This window comes from Electrona antarctica (genome assembly GCF_951216825.1).
Source record: "Electrona antarctica genome assembly, chromosome: 22".
Taxonomy (NCBI): Eukaryota; Metazoa; Chordata; class Actinopteri; order Myctophiformes; family Myctophidae; genus Electrona; species Electrona antarctica.
Window position 1 is genome coordinate 13,728,766 of NC_136805.1, and position 16,304 is coordinate 13,745,069.

The following is a 16,304-nucleotide window of genomic DNA, read 5'->3' on the forward strand; positions in this document are numbered from 1 at the left end:
CGGGAAGGACTCTCAATGGCCACAGGCCAGTTGCTCTGATGTCACATGCCATGAAGATCTTAGCTGGAGAGACTGTTGCCGCAGCACCTGTGACTCACTACTAGACCCTTCAGTTTGCATACATCCAGGCCAACATTTGTGTGGATGATGCCAGTAGCTAGAGGCTCCACAACAACCAAGTCTGCACTGTCTGTTCCATTCCGTTCTGTTCTCTGGGATTACTGGCTCAGTGACTACTGCTGACACTGGCAAACGTGCACACTGGCCAAATAATCCCCACTGTTTATTGCTTGATTCTATAGGCCTGTCACAATTATTACATAATCACAATTATTTGAGATAATCGCAATTATTTTTGCATGATTGTCGTCATAATCGTTTCCATGTTGAAAAATGTTCAACCATTTCCCAAAGATAGCAGAAATAGCTACAGCTATTTATTTGATATTTATTCTTATCTCTACTCTTACCTGTACCTGTCACACTTGTTTTGTTGGTATATGACACCGTTTTTTACCCAAGGGGATCAATAAAGGTTTATCATAACATATCTTATCTTAAGTAAAATGGCTAAGACTAATAATTGATATCCTCTAAAATAAAGAGACTTTATAAATGAAATGAACATGGCCCTTCAATCCAATTAAATCCATGCCAGACATTCCTTTCCATCGTGTACTTTGAGGTCTTTGCGCTCCTTTCCATCGTGTACTTTGAGGTCTTTGAGCTCCTTTCCATCGTGTACTTTGAGGTCTTTGCGCTCCTTTCCATCGTGTACTTTGAGGTCTTTGAGCTCCTTTCCATCGTGTACTTTGAGGTCTTTGCGCTCCTTAACATCGTGTACTTTGAGGTCTTTGCGCTCATCATTTCTGTTCTGATCCTGAGGTGTTGCCTTTTCACCACTATTCAACCTGTCAGTAGTCATCCCTATTTTGGGCATGTCATTAGCTCACAGCGTATCGCATGCGACATGTTGTGAGTGTTGTTGTGAGTGTTGTGAGCATATACCAAGCTGACGTGTGGAAGATGCGAGTGTGTTTGTGTTGATAAGCTTGCAGATTGGCTATTCCTCATACAACAATGTATAGGGCTTAAGTGATTCATGACCATAAAATCTTTGATTCTGTTATTTTTTGAATGAAAAATGCTAAACAAAGGTTATTTATTTAATGTAGACAGTAGGGATGTCCCGATACACTTTTGTTCCCGATCCGATCCCACAATTTCTGTGTTAGCCGATACCGAATACCGATACTAGTGTTGTGATCTTGTGTTGTGTTTCTAGCTTTCTAGCTATATATATATATATCTCGTGTTGTGTTTATAGCAGACTCCTCACTCTAATGTGCACTTGCAGTTTGGGAAACTCGAAAGCAAACTTCACATGCCCCAACATTGTTTTTACCTGCCATAGTGTCAACCCCTGTGTGGGATCACTGTGGTTAGACATAGCATATTCGCCGATACCAATATGACCCGATATGACAAATAAGGGCCGATACCGATACTTTTCCGATACCGATACAGTATCGGGACATCTCTAGTAGACAGTATACCATATAATTAAATATTAAATTATTTAGTTTCACAGAATCAAAGGTTTTATGATCATGATTCACCAGGGTGCTGGATGGTTGCCTATGCCTGTGCGTGTGTGAGTCACAAATAAACCTCCCTTCATCCTCTTGAATCTTGATGCTGTATCTTTCGACTACTGGGATATGTTTCGGTTTCAGCACTCTTGCTTCTCTCATGCACTCATGAACAGCATATAAAACCACCATCTGGTGTGTTGTGTTCCCCACAGAGTACGGGCACATGAACATTTCATGCACGTCTCGCAGTTTCTTTGCATTACATACATGTGCTTTCTTAATTTCAGTATGTCAGCGTCTCTTTGTAGCCGTCTGCCTGTCTCTCTGGCTCCCATTTTTCTCTCTCTTTCTCTGTCTCTCTTTGTGTCTGCGTTACTTGGTCTTTCATTCCCTGACGGTCTCTCTACTTTCCATCTTTACCTGTCCTCATTGCCATTCTCTCCAGGTAATAGGAATGGTGGTTCACGAGAGATTGGCATGCTTTAATCATAATGCATTCAGTGCACACGCACACAAACCGTACACATCCCTCTCTCAAGAGACCTATAAATAGATGTTTTCTCCTACAGTTCATGCAATGTGAGCCTGTGTGTGTGTGTGTGTGTGTGTGTGTGTGTGTGTGTGTGTGTGTGTGTGTGTGTGTGTGTGTGTGTGTGTGTGTGTGTCTGTGTGTGTGTGTGTGTGTGCGCGCAATCACTCCGATAACCAGACCATGACCAGATATACTATGCTATCGCCACCATATTGCTTTGGGCATAGTGTGCTATATTGGCCTGGCTCCATCGTCCACGGAACAGGATATTAAACCACACGTTTAACCCATTTTCTGTCTCACGACTAATAGTGTCTGCCTGTTAAACCATTCATGAAAAGATTGCATGTGGTTAAGCACAACATTCATGAGTGACACAGCCACAGTCCATTTTTAAGCGGCTTACGCAGATTTAACCCTGTCTGGTTGGTTGTGACACATTAAACAGTTTTAGACTGTGTACATTTTACATACAATTGTATGCAAATTGTCAATTTACTGGCATTTAGCGTAAGCTCTCTATCCAGAGCGACTTACAGTATATGCAAGGTAAACATATACATGAAATCAATGTATAGACAGTGCAGCGCCTCAGTAATCTTATAGGATAATAGGTAAACAAAGAACCTACAGCATCAGTCTAAACAGTATTAAATCACAAGATAAATAATCTGTACATTGAAACTAATAAACTATAGAAACTATAGGATGCAAGGTCAACTGGCATCCGTCTAAATAACATGCTATCTAAATGACGTTTTACACTTTGCATAAGACTGCATGTTCATCAAGGCTAGGTCAAGTGCTACGGGCTACGTAGCACTCATACAACGGGCAAACAGCTACATACGTCGATTGCGTACATGTCTTACTGTTTTGTTTTGAGGGTCCTACTGGGGTGGGAGTACACAAACTTTATCGTGTCTTCCCCAATACACATTGGAGTCACCAGGCGCTTCTTTTTACCCTGACGGTGAGGAGGACTCAGTTTCATTAGGAAGACGTGACGTTCCTGGTTGCCCAACACCGTGGATACAAGGGTTTGATTTTTTGATTTCTCCTAGGTGCTGGCTCCGACTTGGCTGGGCGTTTTCCAAACCAACACAATATGCTATAGAGCGTACCAAAATCTCCTTGAGGGGGCGTCAACATATGTGTCACGTGGTAGCGGCCGCCATACTTGTGGGGTTGTCTGGTTTGTTTACAAGTGAGCGACCATCCGTGTATGTTCTTTTTTTTAAACACCAGAGGGAGTTCAACAAACGACGTGCAAACTGACATCTCACAATGGTGCCCTGTAATCCTTTTTCGTTCCATCCTGGTGTTGGCTCACTGTTGTCGCAAGGAACGAGCTCAATGTTTACAAAAACAGACCACCGTCACTCTATTCTGAGTGATGTGGGCTAGAGTTTAAAGCCCACAAAAATGGCGCCGCTAGCTTTTCAGACGCCGCCCCCCTCTTGGTGACGTACACGTTTTTACACTCTATATGCACACTGACAGCAGACATAGATGGGAAATAATTTGGGCCTCTTCTTTACTTCCTTCACAGGTCTTACCAATTAAATTATACTAATTAAGGCTCTGTTCCATTCTGGTCAAACCGAGTCAAGGTGCTGATATTGTGAATGTTTGCTCAATGGAAGCGCTCTGCTACACCAGTGGGTCTCAAAGTCCAGGTACCCTCATGGTTCATTGAGGGGTTACAAATCCCTCCTTACAGGTGTGAAACTCTGAGAGTGTGCAAATGGAACAATTTGTAAACTCGCAGCATTTGTAACAATGGTCACTGGTAAAAACGTCAGCACCAGGTTCAAATCTGGGGTGAAGTAAAGTTACAGTTTTAACTATTCTTAATCTTAATCTGTTTACTCCCGTAATGCTGTAACGTACAGTAGCCCATGGAATATCTTCCAAATAACTTCTAAATACTACTAAATAATACTACTAAGAACTTGCATTCAGCTCTAGCTTTATCTCTAAAAACTTGAAATACTTACAAACATTTAATTCCATTCCAAGTGGAATTTGAACGTCAACGTCAAGCATTATTCAACCAGTTTATTTTGGGATGTTCAAGGTTTCCCAGGGTAAGTCCACAACAAAGCATATTGTAAATATGTATGTTCTAATAGCCGAATCTATCACTGTTTGTTTATTTCCTATAGTTTGTAATCTGATTACTGTAATCTAATCATGTGTAGTCTGTTCCTACAGCTTTTGGTCCCAAAGTGCAGAACACAAGAAAAGTATTTTATTGCTCTGGCATTTTGATGCATTATGTAGCCATCAGCCAGGTAGCCTAAAGTAGAGGCATTTGGGGGAGATCGAGAGATAGAGAGATGGGGGGGGGGGGGGTGGAGGGAGATGGAAATACAAGCGAAAGAAAGGAGCAATGTCTTGACAATAGCAGTGAACCAGATTTGAACGCAACGTCATAAGTACATTGTATATGTGCCCTGGTCCGCAGAAAGCCCAGAATACAATGCTGTATGAATGTGACTCAGCAAGCTGTCTCATTTTAGTGGCCCCCAGGGTCATTCATATTCCTTTACACAACGCTCTCTCTCTCTCTTGCGCGCGCGTGCGCACACGCGCGCACGCACACGCACACGCACACGCACACGCACACACACACACACACACACACACACACACACACACACACACACACACACACACACACACACACACACACACACACGCTAATCTATCAAACAACAGAAATACTTTCTTCGGGGGAATTTAGTTTGCCCGTTTGATTCTTCCCGTCTGCCTGTCAATCTCCTGACTCTTTGTCCAACCATTCCTCTTCCTGTCCATCTGTCTGTAACACAGCAATCCAGAAGCAACAGAAAAGCCTTTCACAATGACCCAAAAATACTTTGAGGCTCTTAACAGGTTGAATGCCGACAATTTACGGACGATTTTCAGGCTAGACTGCCTATGTTTAAAGTTACCTTTGAACAGCCAGTGCATCGACCGCTGAGTTGCTTGTCATGAAAATCCACTTTAAAACGGTGTAATTGCTTGTTGTGGTGTAGAAAAGTATTCCATAGCGGCGATCACAACAACAGACCGGGCAGCGCACGGCACACACGGGGACTACAAATTTCACGCCCCCAAATGAGACAGCGGCCCCTCTTCAGGTCCGTTAGAGCGGTGTACTGCAGCTGTCAATGCAATCCCTATGAGAGGCATCATAAAATACATTTCACTGGTTCATTACTGAGGCTGTAGCGATTTTTTTTGTGTTCTAATAAAGGGTCCCAGTTTGATTTGTCCTTTTCAATGTCACATACCTGCCATCTCAATATACAACCCACAATGTACTATAATATACTCCATCAGTTTGTGAAAAGTGCTAGCATTGTAAATCTCAAGTCATAGTGGTCGCATGGTATATACGTAAAACACACCGTCGGAGCTCCGCGGTAGGTAGAGCATAAGCCCATGACATGTTCAAAATATAGACATGAATGAACAAAGTCAGTCGGGATTGGGATGTATTATTGAGAATTCCACTCTTCAAAGTCGGCGCTCGTAGCCTCGTAAAGGCAGTGACGTCCCTTAAAAGCTGCCGTCTCCCCTCTGCTCCGTTAACATTATGGGTAACTCATTCAAGTGGTAAATTAAACGTGAAATACATTCTCTATTGAGAAAACAACAATAGATGTTGACAAAGACACCATTGTAACGGGCCAGAAGTGGGGCCGCTGTCTCATTTGGGGGCGTGAAATTTGTAGTCCCCGTATGACTTAAAACTGATTAAAAACGTGGATTAAACAATGAAAACATAACTCGGGCAACTCGCGAATGTGTTCTACAATTAATTAACTCAAGCAACTCGTGATTAGAAGTCTAAGTGTTAAGGATGCAAAGATAAATGTATCTATAAGCATGAAACAAGGGACATGGTGGGAAAAACGGTGAGTGTAAGTTTCGGTCCTCAGACAATCATCAGTAGTGTTCAGCACTGATTTCATGATGCCCATGTACGCTTTAAATAGGCAACCAGCATATTAGTGGGAACCAACCAGCTCAGTGGCTTTGTGGTTAGTGTCCACCCTGAGAATCAATTTGCAAAGACTACAAATAGTGCCCAATGCCTCCCTGCTTGGCAGAGCATCAAGGGTTGGATTGGGCGTATAGTAAGTCGCTACAACATAGAACGTACTAGTGACTAGTGTCATGTATAAGGCGTGTACTTGCTACAGAAACAAGAGCTATAGACTGCTGACCTGTATGGGCTACATGGCTTGTTCCCAATGCTACTTATTAGTGTAATTGCCCCCCTAGGGCAACACAGTATACAGTACTTGGGCCACTTTATTATTATACATAATTTCATGTTTGTCCCGCACATCAGTCATATCGAGTCAAATCAACCGGCTTCATCTGGAATTGTGTGCTTGCATTTTGCCAAGTGATATCACTAATAGTAAGTATCAGCAAGACTGAAAGGAAAGGTGTACAAGACGGTGGTGAGACCAGCTATGTTGTATGGTTTAGAGACAGTCGCACTGAGAAAAAGACAGGAAGCAGAGCTGGGGGTAGCAGAGAGAGGTTCTCTCTGGGAGTAACACGGATGGATAGGATCTGGAAGCAGAGCTGGGGGTAGCAGAGAGAGGTTCTCTCTGGGAGTAACACGGGATCAGGAAGGAGTAAATCAGAGGAACAGTGCATGTCAGATGTTTTGGAGATAAAGCCAGAGAGGCCAGACTGAGATGGTTTGGACAGGGACAGAGGAGGGATAGTGAGTATATAGGTAGAAGGATGTTGAGTTTGGAACTGCCAGGCAGGAGGCCTAGAGGAAGACCAAAGAGAAGATTGATGGATGTAGTGAAAGAGGACATGAAGTTAGTTGGTGTGAGAGAAGAGGAGGCAGAGGACAGGGCGAGATGGAGGCAGATGATACGCTGTGGTGACCCCTGAAGGGAAAAGCCGAAAGGAAAAGAAGATGATTTTGCTAAGTGATGTGTTTTTTCATCATTGTTATTATCATTATCATCATCATCATCATTGTAGAATAGAATAGCCTGTATCATGATGATTGGAGGATACAAAAATGAACAATTTGACAGAGCCTTGTTGGGGTAGATTAAGTGTCAGTTCAGCAGTCTGTAGGCAGGTTTGCTAGGTCCTCATTCACATGTATCAAACACCAATCAAGCAAATGTTTGGTCGTTTTATTTTGTTTTTTTGGGCCACCACAATGGGAGTCACATGGTTTGACCAAACATTTTTGTTTGACGGGGGGGAGGGGCAGAACACCACCAGCAATCAGCAATCAAACACAAATGTTTGATCAAACCATGTGACTCCCATTGGAAAAGCATTGTGGTGGCCCAAAAAAACGACCAAACATTTACTTTATTGGTGTTTGATACGTGTGAAAGAGGGCCAAGTCTAAAACAGTGTATATGGGATGAATCACTATGACACATTACAGGAGGCTAATACCACCTCTGGTCATTACTTTGAGCTGTTTGACTTGAGGATATGCCACCCAATTAGAGAAGAGGATATTGACATGTCTGACAGACACTACACTCTCTTTGGGAGAAAAGGATTCAGCAATCAGCACAGAATACCATTTTGGTTGTGTGTCCGTGCGTGCATGTGTGCGTGCGACGTGCGTGCTTGAATTCTAATCAATGATAATCAGCCAGGAGCCAAGTAGAAATCATTAGAGAGAATGCGTGCGGGGTCGTAGACGCAAAGGTAAGATTGAGAGATGAATGCAGATAGGGAAGAACAACACAGACGGCCACTGTGACCGATTTGCTAAACATGAATCCAATGTCATCTTTGCTACAGAGGCTGATGAGAGCCGTCATCATGCCACATATAGCCTCCATTTCCCATCAGCCCCACTGTCCCATTCATTAACCCATTCTGACCTGAGATCAGATTCTAAAAATGTCTTCTACATCCTGACAGTTTTCTGAAAAAGCTATGTTTCTGTCAGTCGTCCTTCGATTTTTCAAAAATAGCAGACCTACATGCTCGTAGCGCGCCACTCGGTGGCGCGCTATGAGCTTGTAGATCTGCTATTTTTCAATAGCTAAAGCATAACATAATGCTAACACCAAAAGGGGTTCCCGCCCCAAAATGGGTTAATGTGATTACCAATGGGCAGCATTCGCAGCAAGCATTAGTTATACACCTCTCGGTGAAATTGACAAAGGCTACAAATATCGGTTATCTCCTCGATGAATTCAATCATCAAGAAGAGTAGGCCTATATATGCGTACCGGTATATAAGTAGCCTTGCCGAGCCATGAGGCCCATAGGGCAGGAGCCTATCTCCTGTTTCTGTAGCGTGAGGCAGCTTGATGTACAAGTACACCCCCTGGACATGACGCTAGTATGTCACACCGGTATATCTGTATTCATTTATTTAAACAAATCAAACAATTGAATTGATTTATTATAATCAACTAAACAGGTTAGTCTGATTAACAACTTAAGCCATATTTTATACTTTGCGGTGTCACGCAAGAATAGTAAAAAAAGCCGAAGGTCTGCTATTTGGGCTATGCGGCCCCTTACTCCTACATCGCACGGCCGATCCGACCAACATGTCTGAGTCATAGTATCAGTGGCCTTTTGTGACCATATATGGAGATCCCTGGTTTGCTAATGGTTTGCTAATGTCTGAGTCATGGCAAGGCGGTGGTCCGCCTCCCACTAGCCAATTTTAATACAGGGTTGACTGACAAGAAAAGAAAGGTAACAATAGCTCCAGCCGAGGATTAGCATTTCCCCAAATCACGTTTCTGTGTGAGTCTCTCTGCACTGGCAGTCAAAAGAGATATGAAGTTCACAGAAATGTTGCTGTTGATTAATGCACACAACCAGCCCTGTGACATCAGCCGTTTGATTGGTTTCACTATTAGCTCTTTTTCGAACCATTCAATTATTCAGGTATTGATGGAGATAAATAAATGGGAGGAAGCTGCCATTTATGCTGTCATGTGTGATGTATTATTCCAGGCCTTTGGCTTATTGATTATCGGCACCTTCGCAGAGATCAAGCAGTTAACCCTGCAAGAGCACAATAATGACCTGTGTCACATATAGGTCATTACACCTGTGTGTGTGTGTGTGTGTGTGTGTGTGTGTGTGTGTGTGTGTGTGTGTGTGTGTGTGTGTGTGTGTGTGTGTGTGTGTGTGTGTGTGTGTGTGTGTGTGTGTGTGTGTGTGTGTGTGAACAAACGTACAATGAAGAAGGAAGGCAGTCAGAAGAACTTTATCTAGGTTACAACGCTTTCGCCATTTATGGTCAACAAATACAAAGTAGGCGTGTTATATAATATATAACACACCTACTTTGTATTTGTTGAATGGCTGCCAGGTGTTATTCTGTATCTGAATCTACAAAGCCACTGGCCCACAGTGTCCAAAAAAAGCACTTCAAAGTGTGGATCTTCTGTGGTCCACACTTTGAAGTGCTTTTTGGTTTTTCGTAAAGAGGAGAGCCGAGACAAAAGGAGAGAAGTGAATATAAGGAGTGAATATAAGGAGGAGAGGAGAGAGCTTGGCTGAGAGCCAGAGAGTGAGGAATCTAATGGAATAGTAGAACAGCTGATGAATAGAGGGCAGATGGGGACAGGGGGGGGGGGGGGTGAGAGAGAGAGCTCACATCATTCCTGTAGCTGTTTAAAAACACGATTTTATGCTGCATGGCTGCTGCTTCTGCTCCCAATTATGAGTCTTGTGTATAGGTCACGGTACCGGCAACATTCTCCGTCTATTTGTTGCTCCTGGTTTGACATCTTTTGTACGGCTAAAGCCTTACCCGCATTTGTCATTACTGGTGCGAGACGGTAGGTTATTTATTATTATAGGTTATTTTTATTTTCACGATTTTTCAAAAATAGCAGACCTACAAAGACGGTACCGGCAACATTCTCCGTCTATTTGTTGCTCCTGGTTTGACATCTTTTGTACGGCTAAAGCCTTACCCGTATTTGTCATTACTGGTGCGACGGACATTATTCGCAGCCAGTACCAGAGCAGAGCCTGATATCAGAATACTGGAGGCCAGTCTATGACGTCAGCCATCTCCATACTTATCACCACTCCACTACATCTCAAGGTGTTAAAGTGCTATGCAATAAAGTGCACATTGACATAGAAAGTGCATGTACATTACATACTGTAGGCACAGAAGACAGAACCAATAAGGTGCTCATTAGGCCTGATTATCTCCGTGACCTTCCCGCAGCAGCATTCAGTGTACAAATGGAAACGTTGACAAAGGCATATTTGTACCAGTTTTTAGTAGCACGCTAGTGAAGGCCAGATGGAAGGAGTTCGTATTCTACATTTAGTGGGTGAGCAGCATCAGAACGAATAGACAGAGTTTTGTTGAGCACCTGTCTGTTAAAAAATATGTTCTCTAGGCTGAAAGAGGCTCTCTCTCCCTGTCTTCCATTTTTCTGTTCTCAAGCATGCTTTTGTTGCTTCTCTTTTTCCTGTGGCGCCGTGACATCACTACTCTACTTGTCAATATACGTGTTAAGTTAGTAATGCTAATCAATAGATTCCCGAGAGGAAGACAAATATCCCCCTCACAGACACATGCATGTACACTCACACGCACGCACACACACACACACACACACACACACACACACACACACACACACACACACACACACACACACACACACACACACACACACACACACACACACACACACACACACACACACACACACACACACACACACACACATTCTGCTATTATTATTGTTATTGCATTCTGTTACTACTGGTTTGTCATCAAGATGGTAGTGGTGTGTGTGTATGTGGTATGTGTATGTGTATGTGTATGTGTGTGTGTGTGTGTGTGTGTGTGTGTGTGTGTGTGTGTCAGCTCTTTTAATTAGGCTGAGGTTGAGATCTAGCAGAGGGATAGTCACGTCAGGCTATCTCTCTCTCACAAGAACATAAAAGACTCCTGTGAGACCTATTAAGGGGAGGCGTCCAAAGGCGTCCTGTGGCATGGAATGAGTTAACCTGCAACACATTCTCTGCATGCCTACGTCACTCGCACATGACACACACACACACACACACACACACACACACACACACACACACACACACACACACACACACACACACACACACACACACACACACACACACACACACACACACACACACACACACACACACACACACACACACACACCCCTTTTAGCACCTCTTCTCTTCACTCTTTTTCTTGCTTTCTCACTTCGACAATCTTTTCCCATCGCGGCTAATGAGTGGAATCTTCCAGACTACTTAAAAATAAAGTTGTTTATTTATATGCCGTACACAGGGGTGCCGTAAGGAGGGGGGTTGGGTCCCTGAAAGATTCAGAGGGCTGAGACCTAGGCAGGGGCCCTGGAATCTCAACCTCCACAATACTCCACCTTGGCAATGGCAATCTAACCCCTTTTTTCCTTCATCCAGTTCTAGTTACGTGCAAAATTTTGGAGTATTTTAAAGGAGCACCGGTGTAGTATATTGTCGCTTGTCCCCCAGTAAAAACAACTAGCAAAGACATTTGTTTACAAGCTACATCATTGTTCCTACAACCTGAAGGTTGTTTCTAGGCTACAAGTGACATGACTCCCATAGCAATGAGGAACCATGACCAAGCCACAGTTGTACGGGTGTATAGCCTGCTCAAACCATACACACACAAACACACACGCACGGCAATAATTTAATGATAAACATGATGATAAACAAAACCTTTTCGGGAAGTATCTATCTATCTCAGGACCTTGGACAGTTTAGCTAGTGAGCTTATTAATTATTAATAACAACCCCTGTCTTTTGCAGAACATGTCATAACATAATATAGGCATATGCTCAGCTGTATATTATGCCTTTCCTGTATCTTTTAGAGCCGTCACCTCTGCATCTCCATAGACTATTAATAAAATGCGTTTGGCCTAGGGTATGCTGACCACATAATAGTGACATCCTGACATTGAATCCAGGTCAGGACCTGTGACACATGACCATGACATCCTCTCCTCCTTTGCTCCTTTCCTTTGCCTCTGTATGGTCTTTTAATGAACCATTGTACTTTGATTTATTGACCCAAATATTTCCCAAAGCAATAGAAAATCTTGTTGTATAGCCTCTACATTTTGGACCCCCTCTATGCAATGAAATAGCATCTGTGATATTGATTTGCGATTTTGAATCGTACATGTTCCCCCTCTCTCTCTGCCCTCGGTTTCCTCTACACTTTCCTGTAAAAGAAAAAGGGGAAAAGAAAAAACTCCCGAAAATTAATCTCTGAAAGAAAAATAAAGAAAAAAGAACAAAAGATTGGTGTGAAATTGTAGGGTATAAGTGCTCTTTGAAGCCCTCCCTCCGTCCAGAACTCCACTACGTCCTTCAGTATTCCCATTCCCTGGCTCAAGTTATCTCGCTCTATTGCATTAACTGCAGCCTCATTAGCCGTCACGCTACCTTAACAGCCAGCTACTCAGTTACATGAGCTGTATTGACCATATTCACACACACACACAGCAGCCATTTTGCTCTTACTTCACCCTCCCCAATAGCATTTAAAGTCGGGAGAGGGGGTTACAAATAATCAATCCTAATCACTCCCGCTTGTCACTTAAATCTATGTCCTGAATAACCTTCGGGAATTTGAAGAGGTTTATTTGCGTTGTTGGCAACTCTGCATTTTTATCCTTTCCAACAGTAACTTGTTCCTATGATCATGAGTCATTTTCTACACATGTATATCAACAGATAGGCCTGTAGGCTTATAGGCTGTATCTAGCCTACATATCTTTGTCATATGTAGCCGTTTCCATTCTACTGAGTATAGACAAATTCAGAAACAGGTCTCATGGTTGCAGCTTACGTATTTCCTGTAGGCGGAGCCGACTACTTGTGCCTTCATGAATGAGGAAAAGCAGGAGATGAGACTTGCTGGTCGTCAGAGCGAGAAATACCTGACTGACCTCGACTATGCGGTTGACATCGCCCTAACCGCAGAGCACATACAATCTGCTCAGACGCTGCTCGTCTCACTTGAAGAAGCCACTGCCAAAGTAGGTTAAATGCCAAGAAAACGGAGTGCATGCTTATGAATGAGGACCCTACCCATCCAAGTATTACATCAATGGATGGATCACACATTAAGAAGTCGAGGACTTTAAATATCTGGGTTCATATGTGTCTGACAGCAGAAAGGACTTTCTTGCCAGAAAGGGACAAGCCTGGAACACCTGCAACAAATCCTCAGAGTCTGGCAGTCCAGCATTTCAACCTCCACCCAGGTCTCTTTCTTCAGGGCCTGTGTTGAAAGCATCCTATTATATGATGCTGAGACATGGACTATGAAGAAGGAATTACAAGACTGGCTTGATGGCACATATACAAGACTCCTCTTGTGTGTTAAAAAACAAAACTCATCCAACCAAAGAGCGGATCTATGGTGAACTGCCGCCAATAACTGTAGCACGTCGCAGAGTGATCTTTGCTGGTCACTGCTACCGCTCCCAGGATCAAGTAATATCAGATATCCTGCTATGGCAGCTCCCCCAGTCGTCCAGAGGAACCAGGCCTCATACATATCCTGCCACAATCTCCAGGGACACAGGACTGACATTCCAAGAACTGGGAGCAGCAATGGCTGACAGGACCCGATGGAAAGACGTGGCATCTAGGAACTCGACGACAGTCGAAGGATGATGATGACGAGACTTTAACCACATAAACCTATTAAACCTATAAAAACATCCCTATTCTGGGTGCGAACATTCTATGAAAATAGCAGCTCTAGAATCTCACAACGCATTGCAACGCAAACTGTGATCAAGGACGGGACCAAGTATAGAGCCCTGGGGGACCCTGGTCAAAACATGAAATAGGATGTTTGTAAGTGGTAATGTGATGGTTATCCTAATAGAACATCCCAAATCCCCTTGTGTTGTCATGTGTTGGTTTTGAATTCAGATGGCAATATATGGACTTTGGAAGCACACATGCACAGATTGCACACGCACACAGGCTGTTGAGTGTTGCTTACCTTTCTGTAGACCAGCATGTTAGGTGACTCATCTGCCACCCCATTACTGCTGCTGCCGCTGCTGATGGTCTGGGCCATGATCTACCGTTAGGACCAGACAACCACACTCCTACAACAGAGAGGGAGAGACATTACTACTGCTACCTTTGGTGGTTGTGAGCTTGTACATCTGCTATTTACGACAGGCAACACTTGTGTGCAACTACTGTAAGTATACGCACACGCACACACGCGCACACAGAATGAGAGAGATCTTCAATACTGTTACTACTATTACTGTTACTACTATTTATACTATTATTATTTTTACTACTAAAATGTGCCTTATATAGGTTGTTAATGGTGGCCATATGAATTTGGCCGCTGTGGCGACCCCGAAGGTCGCCGGCTTGGGCACCCTAGCTAAATCATTAGAGCATGCCCTGGGCTACATCTGTGCAAAATTTGGTGCTTTTAGACGAATTAGCGTGAAATATTCCGAAGCTCCTCCACTATGCTGGACACCCACTAACATTGAAAAATGCTCACATGCAGGTAGATATGCACTAACAATCACACACACACACACACACACACACACTCACACACACACACACACACACACACACACACACACACACACACACACACACACACACACACACATAATTGCTTTCAGTCATGTCATGTGGCACGGCTGGGAGCACTGTAGTTAGTTAGTTAGATAATGATTGTAGAGGAAGTACTAAATAGTGAGGACAGCTATTCATTTTTGAACTGTCTTTTGATTGATTGATTGATTGATTGATTGATTTAATACCTTACAATTAGCATGGACAGGCACAGGGAAGTAGGCCTTACAGTACAATACAAGGTTTGCTAAAGGAATGAAACCAAGAAAGCCTTTCGGCTTGTTTCCATTGGTGTCCTCATGTAGTATGATGATGGTTAAGGTTGGATTAAGGGAGTGCATGAAATGCTTTGTGGTTTACTCACTATAGGCTGTGAACCAGATTTTGGTTTCCCAGAAATTCGAACAAGAAACGGTGACTTGACAACAGGATGACGCGGTCAGAAGACAGAAACCGGGATATTTGGGTAAAAGAGAAACCAAAACCACACGAAAGTAAGAAATACTCCGAACAACACGAGTCTACGTCTGTTACTGACACACATTAAACGAGTGTCCAAAAACAATCGATAACCTCTAAAGGTGGAACATTACGTCCCTGCATGTCATATGGCTACCAGACCACAACCAACCTGTAAATGTCAACCCCAAGCCGACCACCCTTATTGTCATTTTTTGTCTATAATCTGTCCATAGCCTACAGTCCATTCCAGGTAGCTTTAGCTGCTGTTGTCTATGTAGAAGGGCAACAGTGTGCACAGTGTTATGGTAACAGTCATTCAGAACCGTGGATAGCTCCTCCGACCACGCTGGTTACCAATTCAGTTTTGATATTTCGTGGCATTATTATTTCACCACTTCATAACGTTCAACGTTTTGTTTATGTCGTCAATCAATCAATCACTGGCGCGTTTCATTCGCATGTTTATTCTTACCTTATCCGATGTCCCTCCGCCCAAACAGCGAAGCCCCGATTAAAGATATCCCAGGATATCTTAATGAGACTCTTCTTTACTCTGTCAGCTGCCGGTCGAAGGAATGGGCTGTTTGCTCATTGGAGAGAAAACTGAATGTGTGTCAGATGTGATAAAATCTACTCAACACACAAACTGAGTGTGTGCCTGGCTCTCGCATCCTCTGGAGTGAGACGGAGGAGCGTGTTACACCCACCTATCGAATATTGTGACCACGCCGACCTGTCGAATATTGTGACTACAAAGACGAGTGTGTTACACCCACCTATCGAATATTGTGACTCCACTCCGGAGACAATTTCGCTGCACCGACGCCGTACATGCTCGTCTCAACTAAGTCGACCCGACTCCCGAGACACTAATGTTTTACAATGTGGGGAGGGTTGTATCATGTCACATGAGAATATTTGGGTTGCTGTCTGTGTCTGGCGTGCGTTGTGTTGTTGCTTCCATTGGGTTGCTAGTCAGGTCACTAGTCACACACGGGGTGGATTTTATTTTTTGTATGTTATTTTTTTTCTTCCAA

General features: G+C 43.4%; 1 protein-coding gene across 2 annotated transcripts in view; it reads right to left on the minus strand.

The window, feature by feature from the left end:
• The window catches only part of rgs7b (regulator of G protein signaling 7b), a 120,574-nt gene extending 104,367 nt beyond the window's left edge, over window positions 1-16,207 (minus strand). For both annotated transcript variants that reach the window (XM_079492964.1, XM_079492963.1), the window contains exons 1-2: window positions 15,740-16,207; window positions 14,195-14,303 (exon numbers count right to left, since the gene is read on the minus strand). In XM_079492964.1, coding sequence (XP_079349090.1) covers window positions 14,195-14,272 — 78 coding nt within the window. In that variant the 5' untranslated portion in view covers window positions 14,273-14,303; window positions 15,740-16,207. The remainder of the gene's footprint in view (window positions 1-14,194; window positions 14,304-15,739) is intronic.
• Window positions 16,208-16,304: the final 97 nt, after the last annotated feature.